The sequence below is a fragment of the Anneissia japonica genome, unplaced genomic scaffold (genome assembly GCF_011630105.1).
Source record: "Anneissia japonica isolate Jap-2015-1 unplaced genomic scaffold, ASM1163010v1 scaffold1065_len1792383_cov172, whole genome shotgun sequence".
NCBI classification, from domain to species: domain Eukaryota; kingdom Metazoa; phylum Echinodermata; class Crinoidea; order Comatulida; family Comatulidae; genus Anneissia; species Anneissia japonica.
The window spans coordinates 248,504-266,409 of NW_022684135.1; the positions used below are offsets into that span (position 1 = coordinate 248,504).

Genomic DNA, 17,906 nt, shown 5'->3' on the forward strand with positions numbered 1-17,906 from the left:
TGAGATATTAATTTTAATGACTAATTATTTCTTTTGTTTTTGTAGGGTTACAAGATGGATGATCTTCTGACGTCATACATCAGTCAAATGCTGACGAACATGAACAAACAAAAATCAGCAGCGAAGTAAACTCTATAGGATTAATAGAAATAGAAAATATAGCAGGATGATGAGCTTATATTATGTGTGGAAAAAAAAAGAGAAAAGAATGATAGTGTTGAATGTTTACCTTGATTCTAAAAAAATTTTTTGTTAATTTTGAGATTATATATTATTGCATCAGATACAATCACTAATGGTTGACATTCTAAAGTTATAATTTTGGCAAGCCTGCTGTAATCCTTGTATGAATAAAATAAAATCTTGAGATGTGCATTATGTGATTGGCTGTGATGCTGGTTATAGCCTTTATTTCATACTCTATGTATATATTATACAGTATGACCACTTCTGACTTCCAGTGATGGTTTATCTAAGTGTAATATTAAGCCAACTAATTTTAACCTGCAATAAAAGACCTAAACCTTGAGAAGTTTTATAAACTCAGGTCAACTGAAGTTCATTGACCCTGAAGATATATTTTGTAGCTGCTAACGAAAACAAATTAGTACTCGGACATAGATTAAATTTTAATGTAATAGCAGAATGATGCCTTGGTGAATAATATTAATGCCTGGATATATTTTATAAGTACTGTAAGAGTATTGTGCTGTATTAAACTGCTGTAAGGTAAAACATCATTATTGTCTTCCATATCATAATAGTCATGTAAATCATGGTATAATAGGCACTTTAACCACTAGGCCAGTGTGACTTTATTTGGAAGCAATTTTCTTCACCATGCTTGCTTGAAACAGTACTACAGTAATTCTTCATGAATTCGAGCAGAAAAGAGATAAATTTGATACATTCTTACGTTAAGTATTGTTGCAAATAAGACAGGATCTCAAATAAGTACAGCTATGGAAAATATAAAGAGTGTATATTATGGCATAATATAATGTAGATATAACACATTCCACTTATATTTTGTATTATGATTCATGTGAAATTATGGTTTATAATCATTTAATATAATTAAAAGGAAGAATTGTAGTATTAAGTTCAGTATAAGTGCAGAGATGTTGGGCCATTTCAAAACCTTGCAACTTTTTTTATGTGTCTTACTAGTTTAATATCTCAGGTTATACATTTTACAACATCAAAATGTTCACAAGTATTGGTGTTGGACGATTGTACTAATTCTAAATAATAGAATTTTTTTATTTTGGATTTTTGTATGATACTCCAAAAATATATATATAATTTTCATGTGGTAACATGAAAAAGCTGATTTGTTAAGTTGTTTATATGCCTTAAATATTGAAGAAAGTTTTTTTTAAAAAAACATTTATATAATTATGAAGAAATCATTTGACTTGTTTAAGTATTTATTAGATTGTAGTACTTTGTATCAATTTAAAATAAGCTTATTGCATTCCATGTAAATGAAATCCATTATTTTTCTACTTTGTTTAATATTCTGGACTTATATATAAAAGTGTAGTTTTTAATGTATTTATCCCAATGGATTTCAAATAAAAAGTATTTGCTTAAATTATTTGTTACATAATCGGTGTGTGGTTCCTTGAATTCCAATACATATCACCTTGTTTTGTTAATCCATATTTTATATTTGTATAATAGGTTTAGTATTGTACTTCTATTTGTATAAATGGAAAATTTAAAATGACATTCAGGATAACAGTGCCTCTAGTATGATATAATATGTATATATAATTACCATTACATGTATATATATGGACGTATGTATGTATACGCTGTGTATCATGTTGATTTAGCGTATCAATTCTTAATATTTTTGAATACAAACTTTATGTTTAATCATATTAGGCTAGTAAATCCGACTGTTGTGATAATTTTGATTGGTTGAGTAATTTGTTACTTGGCTGGTGCCTATGCTTGGACTTGTGGTTATTTAACAGGCTACATCAACCAGCCTAGTGGGTTTCCAAGACAAGCAGACAAGTAAATGTGTGTTAGGCAATCTTACATAGTTGTGCCGAAATTGAAATTGTCAAGAGTAAGTTGATAATTATTTATTGTATTTATTATGAATTCATATTAACTTAGTTTACTTCTACATGTAATTGTCATACTTAACTAGCTACCTAGTTCTACAAATCATTGAGAATGCATTTTCTCATAATTTTCAAAATAGATTCGTGATAACCACCTGGTTCAATACTATACCTTAGGGCTATACGATTAATTTAAAATCTTCTTGGTATGATCTGTTGATTTTTTTTTTAAGGTTTTCGAGAGAATTCAAAAGACGGAAGAATCAGTTGATTTTTTTTTAAGGTTTTCGAGAGAATTCAAAAGACGGAAGAAAACTATCCTTGACAGTCAATTGTCATTAAAAAATATAGTCACCATTATACAATAGCAGCCTATTGTGGTGGATTAATAATGAGCGCTTCTACTATACGAGGCAGTTAGTACCAGTAGGGCTAAATTACGTAGTATTACATTGGTGTGTGTTTCTATAGAAATTGTTTGAGAAATCATCATCATAATAAAACATCTATTATAATGAAATATACTGTATTGTTTCCGTTTATCATTGTGTCGGCAAAAGGATTGGTAATATGCAATTGATCATAAAATATTACGCTTGAATAACAACTCTTACCTGGAAAATGGCGATATAATAAACTAATAGCACTAGGTCGTTGGTATTCTGTACATGGCATGATGTAGAAAGGGGTTGGAAATTGTTACTGCCAGGGTGGCCGCCACAAAATATTAGCTCACCGACCGTCAACTAGGTCGATTTCCTCTTCTGAAACGAAAGGGGGTATTCTAAATCTTAACTCCTTTGAGATGTTAGACTATGGTATGTTAAAGTGAAGATTCAGAAAATATGATACAAGACATTTCCTCCTTTTTTCTTTTTACTTTCCAAAAGGGGGTTGGGTTGGGTTGAGAAGGTCCATAAAACCATTCATGCGTTAACTCAGACATATAAAGATGTGGGCTGAATCACTCGTGCGGAACTCTGCTATGCAAAGTTGTAGGCTCATTGTGTGTACTGTAGCGTGTACCTAAATACAACGGTGGGGGAAACTAGAAGATGTAACAGCAGTATGTTCTATGAAGTTAAAATTTGTACTCGGTAAAATGGGTTATACTGAGCCGATTTTCACAATTCAAAAGTCGATATGAGGTACTATTTAACGTTAATTAAGATTTTTGGAAAGAAAATAATGAAATTATGTCTCTAAATAAAAGTTCATATGCATCAGCCGAATGTAGTACAATTGTTTATCAGTGTGATTAATCTGCTCAATAAACAATATTAATTACTTGTGCAAATATAAAGATGTGGGTAACCCACAGAGGTTTCATAATAGGCAAGTTATTATTAGGTGACGCATTCTTGTCACACGAGCGAAAGGGCCCAACAAGAAGGCCAGGTCATAGACTGCTCTAGTCGAGCAACAAGAAAGGCCCAAGGCCGCAATTATGATAATAATCCAAAGAGAAAAATAACGGGGGACACTACGACCGGTGTTGTCCCACAAACGATGTTTTTAACACGATTGTGTTGTGAGACCTTGGCAAATATATCCAAGGGGCGGGGCTTACCGGAAAGGTCCATTACGAAATATCAGGCTCAGGCTGAGCTGGATAGCAGTGGCAGCTCTAGGAGGATATAATTTAAGGGGAAGAGGGGTGACTGATGACAGGTGCTGGCACCAGTATAGAAGTGTATCAGCATTTTACTTGTCATCGAAAATGATCATTTAGGTAATCGGTTGATTTTTTAAACGCCGTATGTTAAAAAATAATTGGAACGATGTTATTTCCGCGTTATAAGTATCAGTTTCGGTGACATCACCAGTCATGATGGTGTGCCTAAACCTGATTAGGAGATTCTGATCTGATGATTATGGTGACTGGTGCTGGCACTTGTATAGAAGTGTATCAGCATTTTATTTGTCAAAGAAACTGATCATTAAGGTAATCGGTTGATTTAAACACCGTATGTTTGAAAAATTGGAACGGTGTTATTTCTGCCTTATAAGTATCAGTTTCGGTGACATCCACATTCATGATGCTATCACCAAACCTGATTAGGAGATTCTGATCAGATGATTGATGACTGGTGCTGGCACCAGTATAGAAGTGTATCAGCATTTTATTTGTCATCGAAAATGATCATTAAGGTAATCGGTTGATTTAAACGCTGTATGTTAAAAAATAATTTGAACGGTGTTATTTCTGCGTTATAAGTGTCAGTTTCGGTGACATCCACATTCATGATGCCGTCACCAAACCTGATTAGAGGATTCTGATCAGAGGATTGATGACTGGCACCAGTATAGAGTGTATCAGCATTTTATGTGTCATCGAAACTGATCATTTAGGTAGAGTCTGTTGCGAAATTTCAGTTTTTTCTTATTACTTACAAGCGATTGTACTGTATAAACGAATGCTTTAATTATTTGTATCTATTGATTAAAATGTTTATTGATTGATCAAATTATTAATTACTATATTGATTGAATTGTTTGTAAAATTAAATGAAGACTGATAGTAATTGATGGACTCTTTATTGATTGGTTGATTGATCGATTGATTAAATACTTTTGATCAATTTTTCAATAAATTTTGTTGAAGTGTTTAATCGAATGGTTAAATTATAATTTTTGTCATTCAAATTTTATTTGAGAAAACAAATCAATTAAAAAATGTATAATGATGAAAAATGTATAATAATGAAAATAATGTTAAAACTACGAATTACTTTTATTTCGTTATCTTTAAACAGACTGACTTCGATGAATGCTACAAGAAAGTGAATTTTTTCAATAGCCTTATAATATAAATTTATTTTATTTTAGTTAGGTCATTAGTTTCTGTTAATAAAATAAAAAGAGAAATTAAATGAAAGTGGATGAAACTTTTACAAAAGAGAGAAAAAAAAAACTTTGTCTTATGTTTGTGTTAACTGCTACTGGTGCACAAAAGGGGGTACACTTGATCAATTTTTCAATAAATTTTGTTGAAGTGTTTAATCGAATGGTTAAATTATAATTTTTGTCATTCAAATTTTATTTGAGAAAACAAATCAATTAAAAAATGTATAATGATGAAAAATGTATAATAATGAAAATAATGTTAAAACTACGAATTACTTTTATTTCGTTATCTTTAAACAGACTGACTTCGATGAATGCTACAAGAAAGTGAATTTTTTCAATAGCCTTATAATGTAAATTTATTTTATTTTAGTTAGGTCATTAGTTTCTGTTAATAAAATAAAAAGAGAAATTAAATGAAAGTGGATGAAACTTTTACAAAAGAGAGAAAAAAAAACTTTGTCTTATGTTTGTGTTAACTGCTACTGGTGCACAAAAGGGGGTACACAGAATCCCTAGGAGNNGGGGGGGGGGGGCAGGCAGGAGGCAAAGCCCACATAAAGCTATAAAAGCTCTGACAATTTAAGACTTTGAAACGCGTACTTGAGTTTGAATGTAATAACCTAATAATCTTCTAGTAGGCTTCATTTTGTGTTGTGGAAAGTGGGTATTGCAATGTAGATGATTGAATATGTGATCATCAGTGACAATGTTGTTAAATATCCTATTATCGTGAGGGTTTGTTATTGTATAGAATTCTACACTTTTTATAAAATACGTATATCTAATAATATTATTTTTTATATTATTAGTAAATCTCTTTGAAAAGAAAAATTCAAATGTCAATTTGTATTGCATTTTCAAAGTAATTTTATATCTATTTGTTCAACCTGAATACTGGTAGAAATTAAAATATTCCCAAACCTCTTTATCAGATTTCAATCATAAATAGAGGGCGGAAAATATCCCGTCATGCAAACACTACAGGTAATATCTCTAAAACATGCATTCGACACAATGTGGACACATTAGCTGAACATATTGAGGAGACAATGAGATAGACCTGATTTTTTTATTTTGATTATTACTGAGACGACTTAATTCATGTTGATAATCAATGCACCTTTATAAACGATAACCATGGTAGTTCTCACAAGAGTAAGTATTGCTCATTCATTAATTGGGATCAGTAATTCATTGTTTTGTTTTTCTATTTTATTTTATATACTATATGATACAACAGAAGAGATACTTGGACCCTCAGTTTGGTAAGAAATTAATATCAATTTTTGTGTCATATGTCATCAATCTTAATAAAGTGTATTATGAATTCGTCAAAAATATCAGCATTTTAGGCATACTCTAGCCTACACCATATATCTGTGTTGTTTTTTCTGTATATCTAAATAGAGACTAGTATACAGCAATATGGAAAACACTTACTAAAAAGAAGCAAGATTGTTTAACAGGATGGAAGTTGCAGAAAAAAAACCCAGTTTGTTGCATTGTTAAAATATAAATAAGTCATTAGTGCTAGAACAAACTTCAATATCCACTATGCATTGTTGATTCAGTCAGCATTTTAGATATGGTATATATTTGTTTTAATTTTATAGCTTTGAAATATTTGCAAGTACAAACTGAATAGCAACTGCACAATGGTGTACTGCAGACTTTGCTCTAATCAGAAAGATAAAGCACTACCCTATTGGCAAACAAATGATTCAGATCTAAGTGTTTCATAAACTACTCAATATAAAATAGATACTAAACTAGGAAATATTCAGAACCGTCTGGTACAATACAGGAATCATCATTGCTATGACATATTCCTTGTTTTCGTTTTAAATATCTTTCCTGCTCACACCCGAGCATGGAGCTCCAAAAAATTTCCATACTTCACTAATGTACCTGTGTTGTATAAAGCATGAAGGAATTGTATAAAGTAAGGAGCTATAGTTTTATGGCTGAAATACTTGATTTCCAGCACCCAACAAAAACAACTTCACTTCACTAACCCTAATAATTATAATGACATTAAAAATTATATATGTAGTAGCATTCAATCTCCAGTTTACTGTATATTATATTATATTATAAGAATATTATGTAAGAGCACAACACCGAAATGTTTACAGGGTACTTGCTTGCATGCAGGTCAAACCAATTTAATGTTAAATACTCTCTTGCATAATTACTTAAAAACGATGGGAAAAATGTATTTGGATCTTGTTTTGTATAATAATTCCAATCTTTACTGAAATAGACCTGTTTTTACATACTGCTATCAAGGATAATGTTCCTACAATCACTCCTTAAAAAATGTCTTCCCCCTTGGTTCGATAAGTCCTTGCGAGCTGCATTAAAACTTAAAGAACATAAGCGAAGAATATTGAAGGAATAAAATACTCCATTTTATAAAGACGATTTCAAGAGTGCTCCTAGGAAATTATTTATCGTATTTTTCATCTATTTCTGTTAACTCAATGAGAATCCCAAAAGGTTCTAGTCTTGGATGAGGACTAGCTATAAACAAGCCCCTCCTCCTTCCAGGATTTCGTATGGACAATTGGATGCATATACGCCGCGTAGGGTATCTGCCACGTACGATCTTTGCATGTATGCTGTAACCATGGCTGTAAATTGTGATTGTTACAGCATGCACGCAAAGATCGTACGCGGCAGATACCATACGCGGTGGTTATCCTGCGCGGCGCTATTTACACGATCTTTTGTTACTTGTTCGACAGTGACGTCATGCTAAAATCGTATATAATTGCCTATAACTTCATAAAAAATAGCCAAAAAACGATTTTAAGGTTGATTCTATTATTTATGGCATATCAAAAATCCACTCTAGAACAAAAAAATCATTTAAACTATTAACAACTTCTATATTCTCGATCTTCAGATGTAGTATGGTCGTAGATATGGCAAACTTTTTTTTAGCGGACATGCCGCCCTCTAAAATGATGATTCGAATAAAACAAATTTATATTTGGCCAATTAGCACACTCACCGCCATGATAAATGGAAATTTCAGAAGGAAAAAATGTTGCTTTATTTTTATTTTTTGGGCCTACCATGTTGTTTAATACGACAAATAAATTTAAAGTGTTAAAAACGTTGTATATCGCAGGGAAATATGAAAAGGAGCGGAAATCAAGTTTTAATTAGCAAAAATATAATGATGGTCACCGAATGGGTATTTTATAAACCGAGAGAAAAAATGGAAAACATAGAGGAAAATTCATAACTGTGAGTGAGGGGACACAATCTTATAAATATTTGCACTATATTTTGGGTTTGTATTAGAAGAATACATTTCTTCTAATAAAAAAAAAATACAAAAACAAAAAAAAAGAACAACTTTAGTCATTCTAATCTAAAAGAACAATTTGATTGCACACTGTCGAAAAAATATGATCATATGCTAAGGTCTGCTAAGAGAAGCTTATCCGACTTTTTTAGGACATTCCGCCCTTTTTCTATAGGTTTACCCCGCCCGCCCGTTCATTTTTCTTATCTAGTGATGCTAAATCAATAGAGAAACGTTGGTCCCTGAAAAAGGTCACCGGGGCCCTGATTTTCACTACAAAATAAGAAAGAAAGGGGGAAAGAAAAAGATAAAAGGAAAAGAAATGAAAATCGTAAGACAGAATAGGAAAAGAATAAGAAAAAAGACATAAGAAAGAAATGGAATGGAAAGGAAGCATAAGAAAGAAAAGGAGAGACTAAAACAGAAAATGAAACATAAAAACAAAAGGAAACATAAGAAAGGAAAAAAAGAAGAAAAGGAAACATAAGAAAGAATAGGAAAAAGATAAGGAAACATATGACAAAAAAGGAAAGTGTAAGAAAGTGAAAGAAAAGAAAATATCAAAAGACATTGGTATAACTGTGGTTAAAAAATGAGAAAGTAAATTAATAAAATGATGAGTCTTGTTACATTTTCTTCTTGTGATATGTATCTTGTTTTTTTCTCTACTGCTTGTTTGACACTGCCCAGCACGTATTTAGGTGGAGATGTTTGCGCTTTATAAATCTTTATTATTATTATTATTATTATTATTATTATTATTATTATTATTATTATTATTATTATTATTATTATTATTATTATTATTATTATTATTATTATTAATAGGCATATTATATTATTATAAGGCCTATTATTATTATTATTATTGTTATTATTAATAGGCATATTATATTATTATAAGGCCTATTATTATTATTATTATTATTATTATTATTATTATTAATATTCAAACTTAAAACAATGATTAATTTAGTCTTTTTGCAAGTACACGACTTTTAATATCAATCAAGAGATTTTTGCTTTTCTCCCCTTTTTAACTTTCAGTTTTGTCTATTCTCAAATAAAGTGAAATCACCTCGACCTGACAAAATAACGTAAAATTATCAGCCATACATATTGACAAATCAAAAAAGCTCCAAAAAATACGAAATGGTTCTTCTTGCAACATTATCGTTCAAAAGCGAGAATAGCCCAGCAAAAGTGACATTAGCTGTTTTAGGTCATTTTTTGTCTTTCCACAGTCGTATCTGGCAAATACTTGTTGGATTTTTGTATTCCCTTCTGCATTTGGAAGGAAATTCTTTTCTGATTGCTTTAGTATTTGGTGATACGCTTCCGTGAGCGTATCACCTTTGTTTTCATTCGGATTTTTCTTCTTTCTTTATTTATTTCTTTTTTTTTTATACTTTCCCACCTTTTTTGTTGGTCGATTTTCTAAAAAAACGGCACGTGCTTGATCTTTGCTACTTACGTAGCATTAGATCTACCTCTGAAGTTGTGCACCTGACTTTGTGAATGACGCGCTATCCATAACTTCTTTACTAACAGGTATTTTTCAATGAAACTTGACACAAGTATTACTTCACATCAAGTATCAACTTCCTGCACCATTACCGTCCGCGCATCCACAGTAAAGTACGTGCGTACGCGTGCGTCAAAATTTAAAAATGCTCAAAATCACTTTTTGACTAAATTAGAGCATGTTGTAGGTCATTTTGAGCATTTCGTAATTTTTCGTCCCGTGCGCATTTTTACGCGCGCGCGGGACGCAGAAGCTGGAATTATCGTTTTTTTTTTACATGTTTTAGGTTCCTGACATGTATTCACAAATTTCCAATCTTTTTCGGTCATTTAGGGTCAATAACAATGCTGTTCGCGCGCATAAAAGATACGAATCCATGTGCGCGTTTTTGTCGACTTAGAGCGGAAATAGGCAAAAAGTCATGCCTATTTTCAATCGGTTATAGCTCCTTAGGATGATCGGTGACCCCCAATTTTTACTATATATTCTGAAAGCACCTAAGTTGTAGATATGATTTTATAGATACTTCGAGGAAGATTATAACTTAGACAATTCTCTTTCATAAATGTCACGACTTTTTACATTTTGATGACGTCATCATTTTTTACATAATTTTTTTTGACCATTCATCTTTCTTTCCTCAAATCATTGAAATCGTCTATATCACCATAAATAATTGACATTTCTAAATCATATTTAATTGGCATAAAACTTGAAGTCAAGTATGAATGTAATGCGCGCAAATTTTCCCTGCGCGCATCATAACATGCGCGTCGAAAATTTAAGTGCTCAAAATCATATTTTCAATCAGTTATAGCTCCTTGGAATGATCGGTAACACCCATTTTTTATAATACATATTCTGAAAGCACATGAGTTGTAGATATGATTTCATAGATCATAATGGCTAATGGAAATTGTGACGTCATCATTTTGCCATCTGAATAATTAAAAAAAAAACTTTTTTCTTTAATTTCCTCATTTCATATTTATTTAAGCGTATCTTTCTGATTGTTAGTCAATCGTTTCTCATCTTCTGAGTAAGTTAAGGCTGAGACAATTCTCTTTCGGAATCATGTCCTTCATTTTCATTTTGATGACGTCATCATGGTCAAAATGAATGATTTTTGGACCTCTTCATCTTCAATTATTGAGAAATAATATATTGGACAGACCAACAGAGGGCGGCAGATTGTATTTCGACGCTATCAGACTGATCATATAGTTCATATAAAGGGAAAATTCGTATCGTTACGACGAACAGGTATCAAAATTGTGCGTAGATGACATCACGCGTGACTGGCAACCTTAAAAAGCTTGTTATGACTATTTCAGATGAAGCCAAATGTTCGTTGAAGTTGGCATGTGTGTAACTCGCTGCAATTTTGAGATATCGTGCGAACAGAAATGGGGAGAAAGAAAGAAGAATACGAAAAAGAAGACTGGATTTGAACTCGTCACTGAGGACGAGTTAGGTGATCCGCCCGACTTGACCAGAAGTGTGCTGAAAATGACTTGAAACGTGCTTTAAATTACTGCATCTAAAAGGTGATATTTAGAATGTTAAAAACTTCAACGTACGCGCACAGGAAGACGTGCACGCGAAGATGCGTGCGCAAACTATAATCAAATACCACCTTTTAAATACAGTAATTTAAAGCAGGTTTCAGGTCATTTTCAGTACACTTCTGGGGTCGATGTCCGGTGGATCACCTAACTCGTCCTTAGTGACGAAAACATAATAATATTCTTCATAAATTGTAAACCTATGGCAGATGCAGGCTGGAATTGGGTTCAATCATTCAAAAATCATCAAAATAACTATCATCAGTCCCAGCGTATCACCGAATTCGTCTATGACGAATTCCGAATCTAGTTGTTTCAATTGTATTGCTTGAAAAAGTTCACCGTCATTTTTCACTCTTCTATTGATGCTATGCTGAAAGAAGCCCACCGCGCGTAGAGACTGCATTTTGACCTCGTTTTACTGACTTCGTTTAAGTTGCCATTTCGGCTGTTCACCAATCAAATATCTTGTTGTTCATTCCCCCAGTAAACGGAAAGCTGAATATTCATAGATTCTTCTCATATAAAATATATAAATTGCAATTGGATGAAAAAAAATCACCATCAAAACACTAATTTCAATATGAATGAACAATCCTGTCTAGGCATTATGCCCGCAAAAATGTGAAGCTTTGGTATAGCCTTCCGCCACCATTGTCAGAGGGCTGAAGGCCCTGGCCTTAAAAAAAAAAATATCTCTAGCGACTTCGTTGGCTTTAAATTGCCATTTCGGCTGTTCATCAATCAAATATCTTGTTGTTCATTTCCCAGTAAACGGAAAGCTGAATATTCATAGATTCTTCTTATATAAAATATATTTATTTATTTAAACAATATTTTGTGAGGGTGGTCCATCCAGTCTAATCTGATCAATTGGGACCCTCAGTACATACAATTAGAACATAAGTATAAAAATTTAACTTGATCTTTAACATAAACAAATTAATTAAATTAAACCAGAATATGAATTCCCATTGGATGAAAAAAAATCACCATCAAAACACTAATTTCAATATGAATGAACAATCCTGTCTAAGTTCGTGTGGGAATCGAACACACAACCTCCATGTTTGCTATTCATTATCAACCATCAACTGAACTGCCTTAAAAAAAAGAAAAAAGTTGGTTCGTGTGGGAATCGAACACACAACCACCAGGTTTGCTATTCATTTTCCACCATCAACTAAACTGCCTTAAAAAAAGTTATTTTATTTTTTATTTTTATTGTTATATTATCATGTTTTTAATATAAAGTGACTATAATTAAAGGATGAATTGTCATGTCGGTTACCAAGGAATCACCCAAATGATTATAAAGCATATGATATAATTAGAAAAAAAAATATTGTAGCAATGAGTACCCATAATTGACTGACTAATAAATCACAATTGTTACAATATTTTTATGTATTAAAAGAGAACTAGCAAAATGATTTTTTGTTCTAGAGAGGATTTTTGATACGCCATTAATAATAGAATCAACCTTAAAATAGTTTTTTGGCCTTTTTTTTAAATGAAGTTATAGGCGATTATATACGATTTTACTATGACGTCACTGGCGAAAAAGTAACAAAAGATCGTGTAAATAGCGCCGCGTAGGGTATTCTGTGCAAACCCTGTCTCTTATACACATCTAGATGTGTATAAGAGACAGTTGTTACAGCATGCACGCAATGATCGTACGCGGCGGATACCCTACGCGATGGATACCCTACGCGGCACTATTTACACGATCTTTTGTTACTTTTTCGCCAGTGACGTCATGGTAAAATCGTATATAATCCTCTATAACTTCATAAAAAATAGCCAAAGAACGATTTTAAGGTTGATTCTATTATTAATGGCATATCAAATATCCACTCTAGAACAAAAAATCATTTTGCTAGTTCTCTTTTAATGGTACTTGTATTAGCAGAGTTTATGTACAAAATGATCTTGGTGTCTTCATGGATTCAAAACTTAATTGAACTATCATGTTGATGCCGTAGTCAAAGGCAACCGATTGCTCAGAGTATTTTGGCGTCATTGTAAAACCCTCGACCAAAAAACCAAATTGCATCTTTACATTTCTTTAATAGACCTATTTTTGATATTTGTAGTGTTGTATTTATAATTCTATTTCTTTCTTTCTCTTTCTTTCTTTTTATTTAGGCACACAATACATGTGCCAAGGATTGTCAATAGCGAATATATCACTGTCCTACTTGTAGGCGACACTCCCTTACACAATACAAACATACACACACGATGCTTTACACAAACTAAATCTCAATATGGGATTTAGGGAGTGGAGTTGTTTTAATCGTGAGAAAAAAATCCTGGACAGGAATTGAACCCAGGACCCTTGGATTTGAAGGCAAGCATCTTAACCACCAAGCTATTATAATTCAACTCGGTTGTACAAGCCCTTTAGATTGAGGGAGTTCAATCTAATTTTTTTATATTTTATTAACTCAACAACTTGAGAAAGTTTATACTGTGTGTTTATGTATAGACGGGTGTGTGTATAGGCTTGCATACATGTTCCATGTTTATTTTTCATTAAGTTTTCGTTAATTGAAAAAAATGTATTCATTAGTTAATTTAAGATACACTGTTTTTCTCTAGTTAAGACCTGTATGCCGCATTACTTGTTGAGTGCCACAGATGTAAATGGTGCATATCGATAAATTATTATTATACCCCTAGATCTATTCTATCCGTGTGTCATGTTTATTGAGTTTATATCAAAATATTGATGTTTTTGGCAGGTAACTGAATCAAATTTGATTTATTTTATGTTTATTGCACCTTTCAAGTCGTCACAAAGTTTGTTGTTCAACAGTATCTTTCTGTTTAATATCTGTTAAAAAAAGTTACAGGCCCCGAACTATACAATTTTTTAAATTTCTGAAGTAGTAATTCACTTACCAATGAAATCAATGTCTAGCTAACTTTCGAAACTCATTTTTACCGGTTACTAAAATAATATTCTTCGTATCCTTCGTCTCACCTTTTAGCCACGGTCTAAAATATAAATGTTGTTCGTTTTTTCTCTTGTTTTGTCGATGCTGCTGTGTATTTCTTTGGGTTTTTTTGTCCATGTCTGTTTTTCTTTTTGTCAATTTTCTGCTTTTTAAAAATGTTATTTTGCTTTGATGATTTATGTTGGTCCAGCACAAAGTTTGTTTAATCTAAGGCCTATTGAGTCTTTGTCTTCTTGATATTTATTCATTTGATGTTAATTTTGCAATAAAGTAAATAATTGTCACTCTTAAGTGAACTGAATTGATTAGTGCCATACCTAAAAAAATAATAATTTATAAAAAATTATATGGAAATTGATTATTCATCCATAGGGAGATTATGTGTGGTTGGAAGACCCACGTAAGAAAAATAAAACATCCGGCGATGTTCCCATCGGTGCTCGGGTCAAGATTGCTGATTCCGGTCAGCTCCAACTCCAGGATGATGAGGGAAAGGTAGGAATATATTACATGTTAAAATATAGTAATTTATAGAATCCAAACTCATGTCATGAAAACTCTACATCGCTTCCCTGGTATTTAATAATTAATGCTCTGTGCAAACCAAATACATTCAACATTTAACATCATGTTCCCTATTTACAAGAGTACTTATAACCTGCTCTCATACAATTGACTGAAAGGCTCACACATAGGGGAGCTGTGGTTAAGCTAGAAAAGCTTGAAGGCCGCAGCTGTGAAATCATAGTAAATAATGCTAAAAATTTGCTGCGTAACACCGTAAACACAATACTATCAACAAATGGATAAATAATAATAATAACAGTGCTCGAATAGGAACATGTAAATCGTATCAAGGAAAGCTCATCAATGAGTTCCTTTATTTCGGTTGTATGAAAAAGTGTCTCTGTAGCGGGATTCGAACCTGCAACCTCTAACTATTAAGGCGAGTATCATATCTATGGGTCCATAGCAACATATAGGTTATAGGCGAGGATCTAACCCTGAGGCACTTTCTTTCATACAACTGGCTGGAATGCTCACACATAGTGAATCGCTAAGCTAGAAAAACTTGTAGGTCGCAGCTGGGAAGTCATAGTAAATCATTCAAGTCAAAACCCATAAAATTTATAAAAAATTAAATTTGTATCACATAACCAAGTGTTATCTTGTGAGATTTCACACTGTAAATAGTAAACCAAACCCATAGTAATTATACAAATAAATTTGTACTATGTAAACCAAGGTTTGTCTTGTGAGGTTTCACCATGAACAATGTTGAATAAACAGTTTGTACAGCGTTGAAGTTATAAAAGGTAGAGTCTTTCCTACATTGCAATTATAATTATAAAGGATTGTTGTAGGTCCTACTCCAAGTTTTACAAAAATAAGTAGATTTAATATCGATTTAGGGATAATATGACCATTTCAGATTAAAATCTGTATTACCAGTATAAAATGATGCGTTTATATATACAATGTTTTTTTCAGGACCATTGGATATCATCAGATGTTGCCCAGAAGCTTCGTACAATGCATATTACATCCATAGAGGGTGTCGACGACATGATACGCCTGGGTGACCTCCATGAAGCTGGTATCCTGCGTAATCTGTTGGTCAGATATCAAAATAACGTGATATATGTAAGTAAAAGTTTTAGAAGGGTCTTGAATGTGAGATTATTTGTGATAATAAATGTAAGACTATAATTGCAATTGTGAGAACAATGAAAAATAAATATGAGGATGAATATGAGACTATAATAGAGGAATTAATGTGAGAATGAATGTAAGAACATAATGAAGAATCAATGTGTGAGTTAAGACCCCATCATGAAGAGTAAATATAAAACCATTGATCAAGGATATTTGTGAGCTTGAAAACGAACACGAATCTGAAATGTATTGGGAAGAATGGATGCAAAAACATTAGTTTGATAAAACCTATTTGAGTTTTACTTTATTCATTAATGTTACACTCTGGAATCAGGAAAGGTAACACGTTTCCAATATATTATATAGTTTACTTCACTAGCAGTAGTATGTGTCACTGTTTAGTTTAATTACTTTGTTTTTTATGAACAAAAGCAGCTGCATTTTGTCTGTTCAGTAAATGTGAATGTTAACTGTTATTGTGCATAGTATGCAAAACAAAAATTCACTTAATTAAATTAATTTAACAACGCGATTTATTTTTTTGGAGTTTTTAGTTTTCTCTAAAGCATTCTGCATTATATAGCTTTAAGCAATTCATTTGTTCATAGCACACGTATGGTTATCTGTGTTATCCAGTCTTGGCAAAACCAGACAAATAAACATTTCCAGATACTCTGGGTTGTAGGTTAGTTCTTTGGAGTAATTTTTCAGTTTCTGTTGTTGTTAGGGTGTCCGCAATTATTAGTTTCAGCATGGAATATGACTTAATTTTAAAAGTTTATCCTTTTGTAATGATTTTTGCTTGTTTTTCCCCTTTTTTGCAATTTTATTTCTAATTAATTTTATAATGTGTTTTTATATATTTATGCGCTCTAAATTGTTCTTAGCTTTTATAACTTTTACATTTTAAAATGATTTTTTTTAAAGAGATGGTTTTATATACAGCTATCTATTTTTGTACTCGAATGTTTTATGTGTTATTGTACTGTATGCGCTGCCAAGAGAGCCCTGTGAAAATAACTTTGCGTTGCTTTTGGGCAATCCTGCCAGTCAGCCATACATTTTTTTTAATTGTTTTTACTGGTGAAATAAATGATATGATATGATATGATATGATTTACCTGATTGTGTTTCAGTTTCTGGTGTTCAGTTGCTTGTTCAAGGGTAGTACAAGTGCTCATGTTTTTGTTAAAAAACCTCTTGCAATATGTTTTAATTAATTCATTATGTTTTCTTAACAGACCTTCACCGGATCAATTCTAGTCGCTGTAAACCCCTACCAGATCCTTCCTATCTACACAGGCCAACAAATCAGAGAGTATAGGGACAAGAAGATTGGTGAGGAACCACCGCACATCTTTGCCATTGCCGATAATGCTTACTGTCGAATGTTGCGAGAGGTGCATAACCAGTGTGTTATCATCAGGTGCGTACACACAATTACGCTCTCTTTTGCAGATTTATTCAGAAAATACGATACTAAAACTTTTGTTATCCCTGAATTAATGGGATGTGTAATAATTAGTCATACACTACGGCTGCCTGGAAAGGTTTCGTACAGACTAGACTGAAAACATTTGGTGAAGACATGTTCAAAATATCAAGTTTAATATGACAGATACCTATAAATTATGGGTGTGGTATAACATGAACATGCCCGCATAATGGGAAAATCTCATATATTTGTCACATAAATCTTGATAGTGCAGACAAACCATATTATGGCATTCATTGTTATATAATATGCATAAATGTAAATGTATTTAATCATTATATATAATCATGTATTTTAAAGGTGGATGCTTATATATATATATATATGTATATATATACATATATAAGTATATGTATATATGCATATATATGTATGTATATGCATATTATATAATCATATATATATAATATATAATCTACTACTTTTGTAAAGAAAAAACCTGTCTCTTATAC

At 32.1% G+C, this 17,906-nt stretch overlaps 2 protein-coding genes across 6 annotated transcripts in view; both read left to right on the forward strand.

Moving 5' to 3' along the window:
* LOC117103761 (myosin-VIIa-like) overlaps positions 1–2,601 on the forward strand; it is a 46,302-nt gene extending 43,701 nt beyond the window's left edge. For all 5 annotated transcript variants that reach the window (XM_033244396.1, XM_033244385.1, XM_033244379.1 and 2 more), the window contains one exon: positions 46–2,601. In XM_033244396.1, coding sequence (XP_033100287.1) covers positions 46–129 — 84 coding nt within the window. In that variant the 3' untranslated portion in view covers positions 130–2,601. The remainder of the gene's footprint in view (positions 1–45) is intronic.
* A 3,330-nt stretch (positions 2,602–5,931) lies between these two features.
* Positions 5,932–17,906, forward strand: part of LOC117103489 (myosin-VIIa-like) — a 36,851-nt gene continuing 24,876 nt past the window's right edge. The window contains exons 1-4 of the mRNA XM_033244043.1: positions 5,932–6,086; positions 14,676–14,798; positions 15,795–15,947; positions 17,201–17,389. Coding sequence (XP_033099934.1) covers positions 6,069–6,086; positions 14,676–14,798; positions 15,795–15,947; positions 17,201–17,389 — 483 coding nt within the window. The 5' untranslated portion in view covers positions 5,932–6,068. The remainder of the gene's footprint in view (positions 6,087–14,675; positions 14,799–15,794; positions 15,948–17,200; positions 17,390–17,906) is intronic.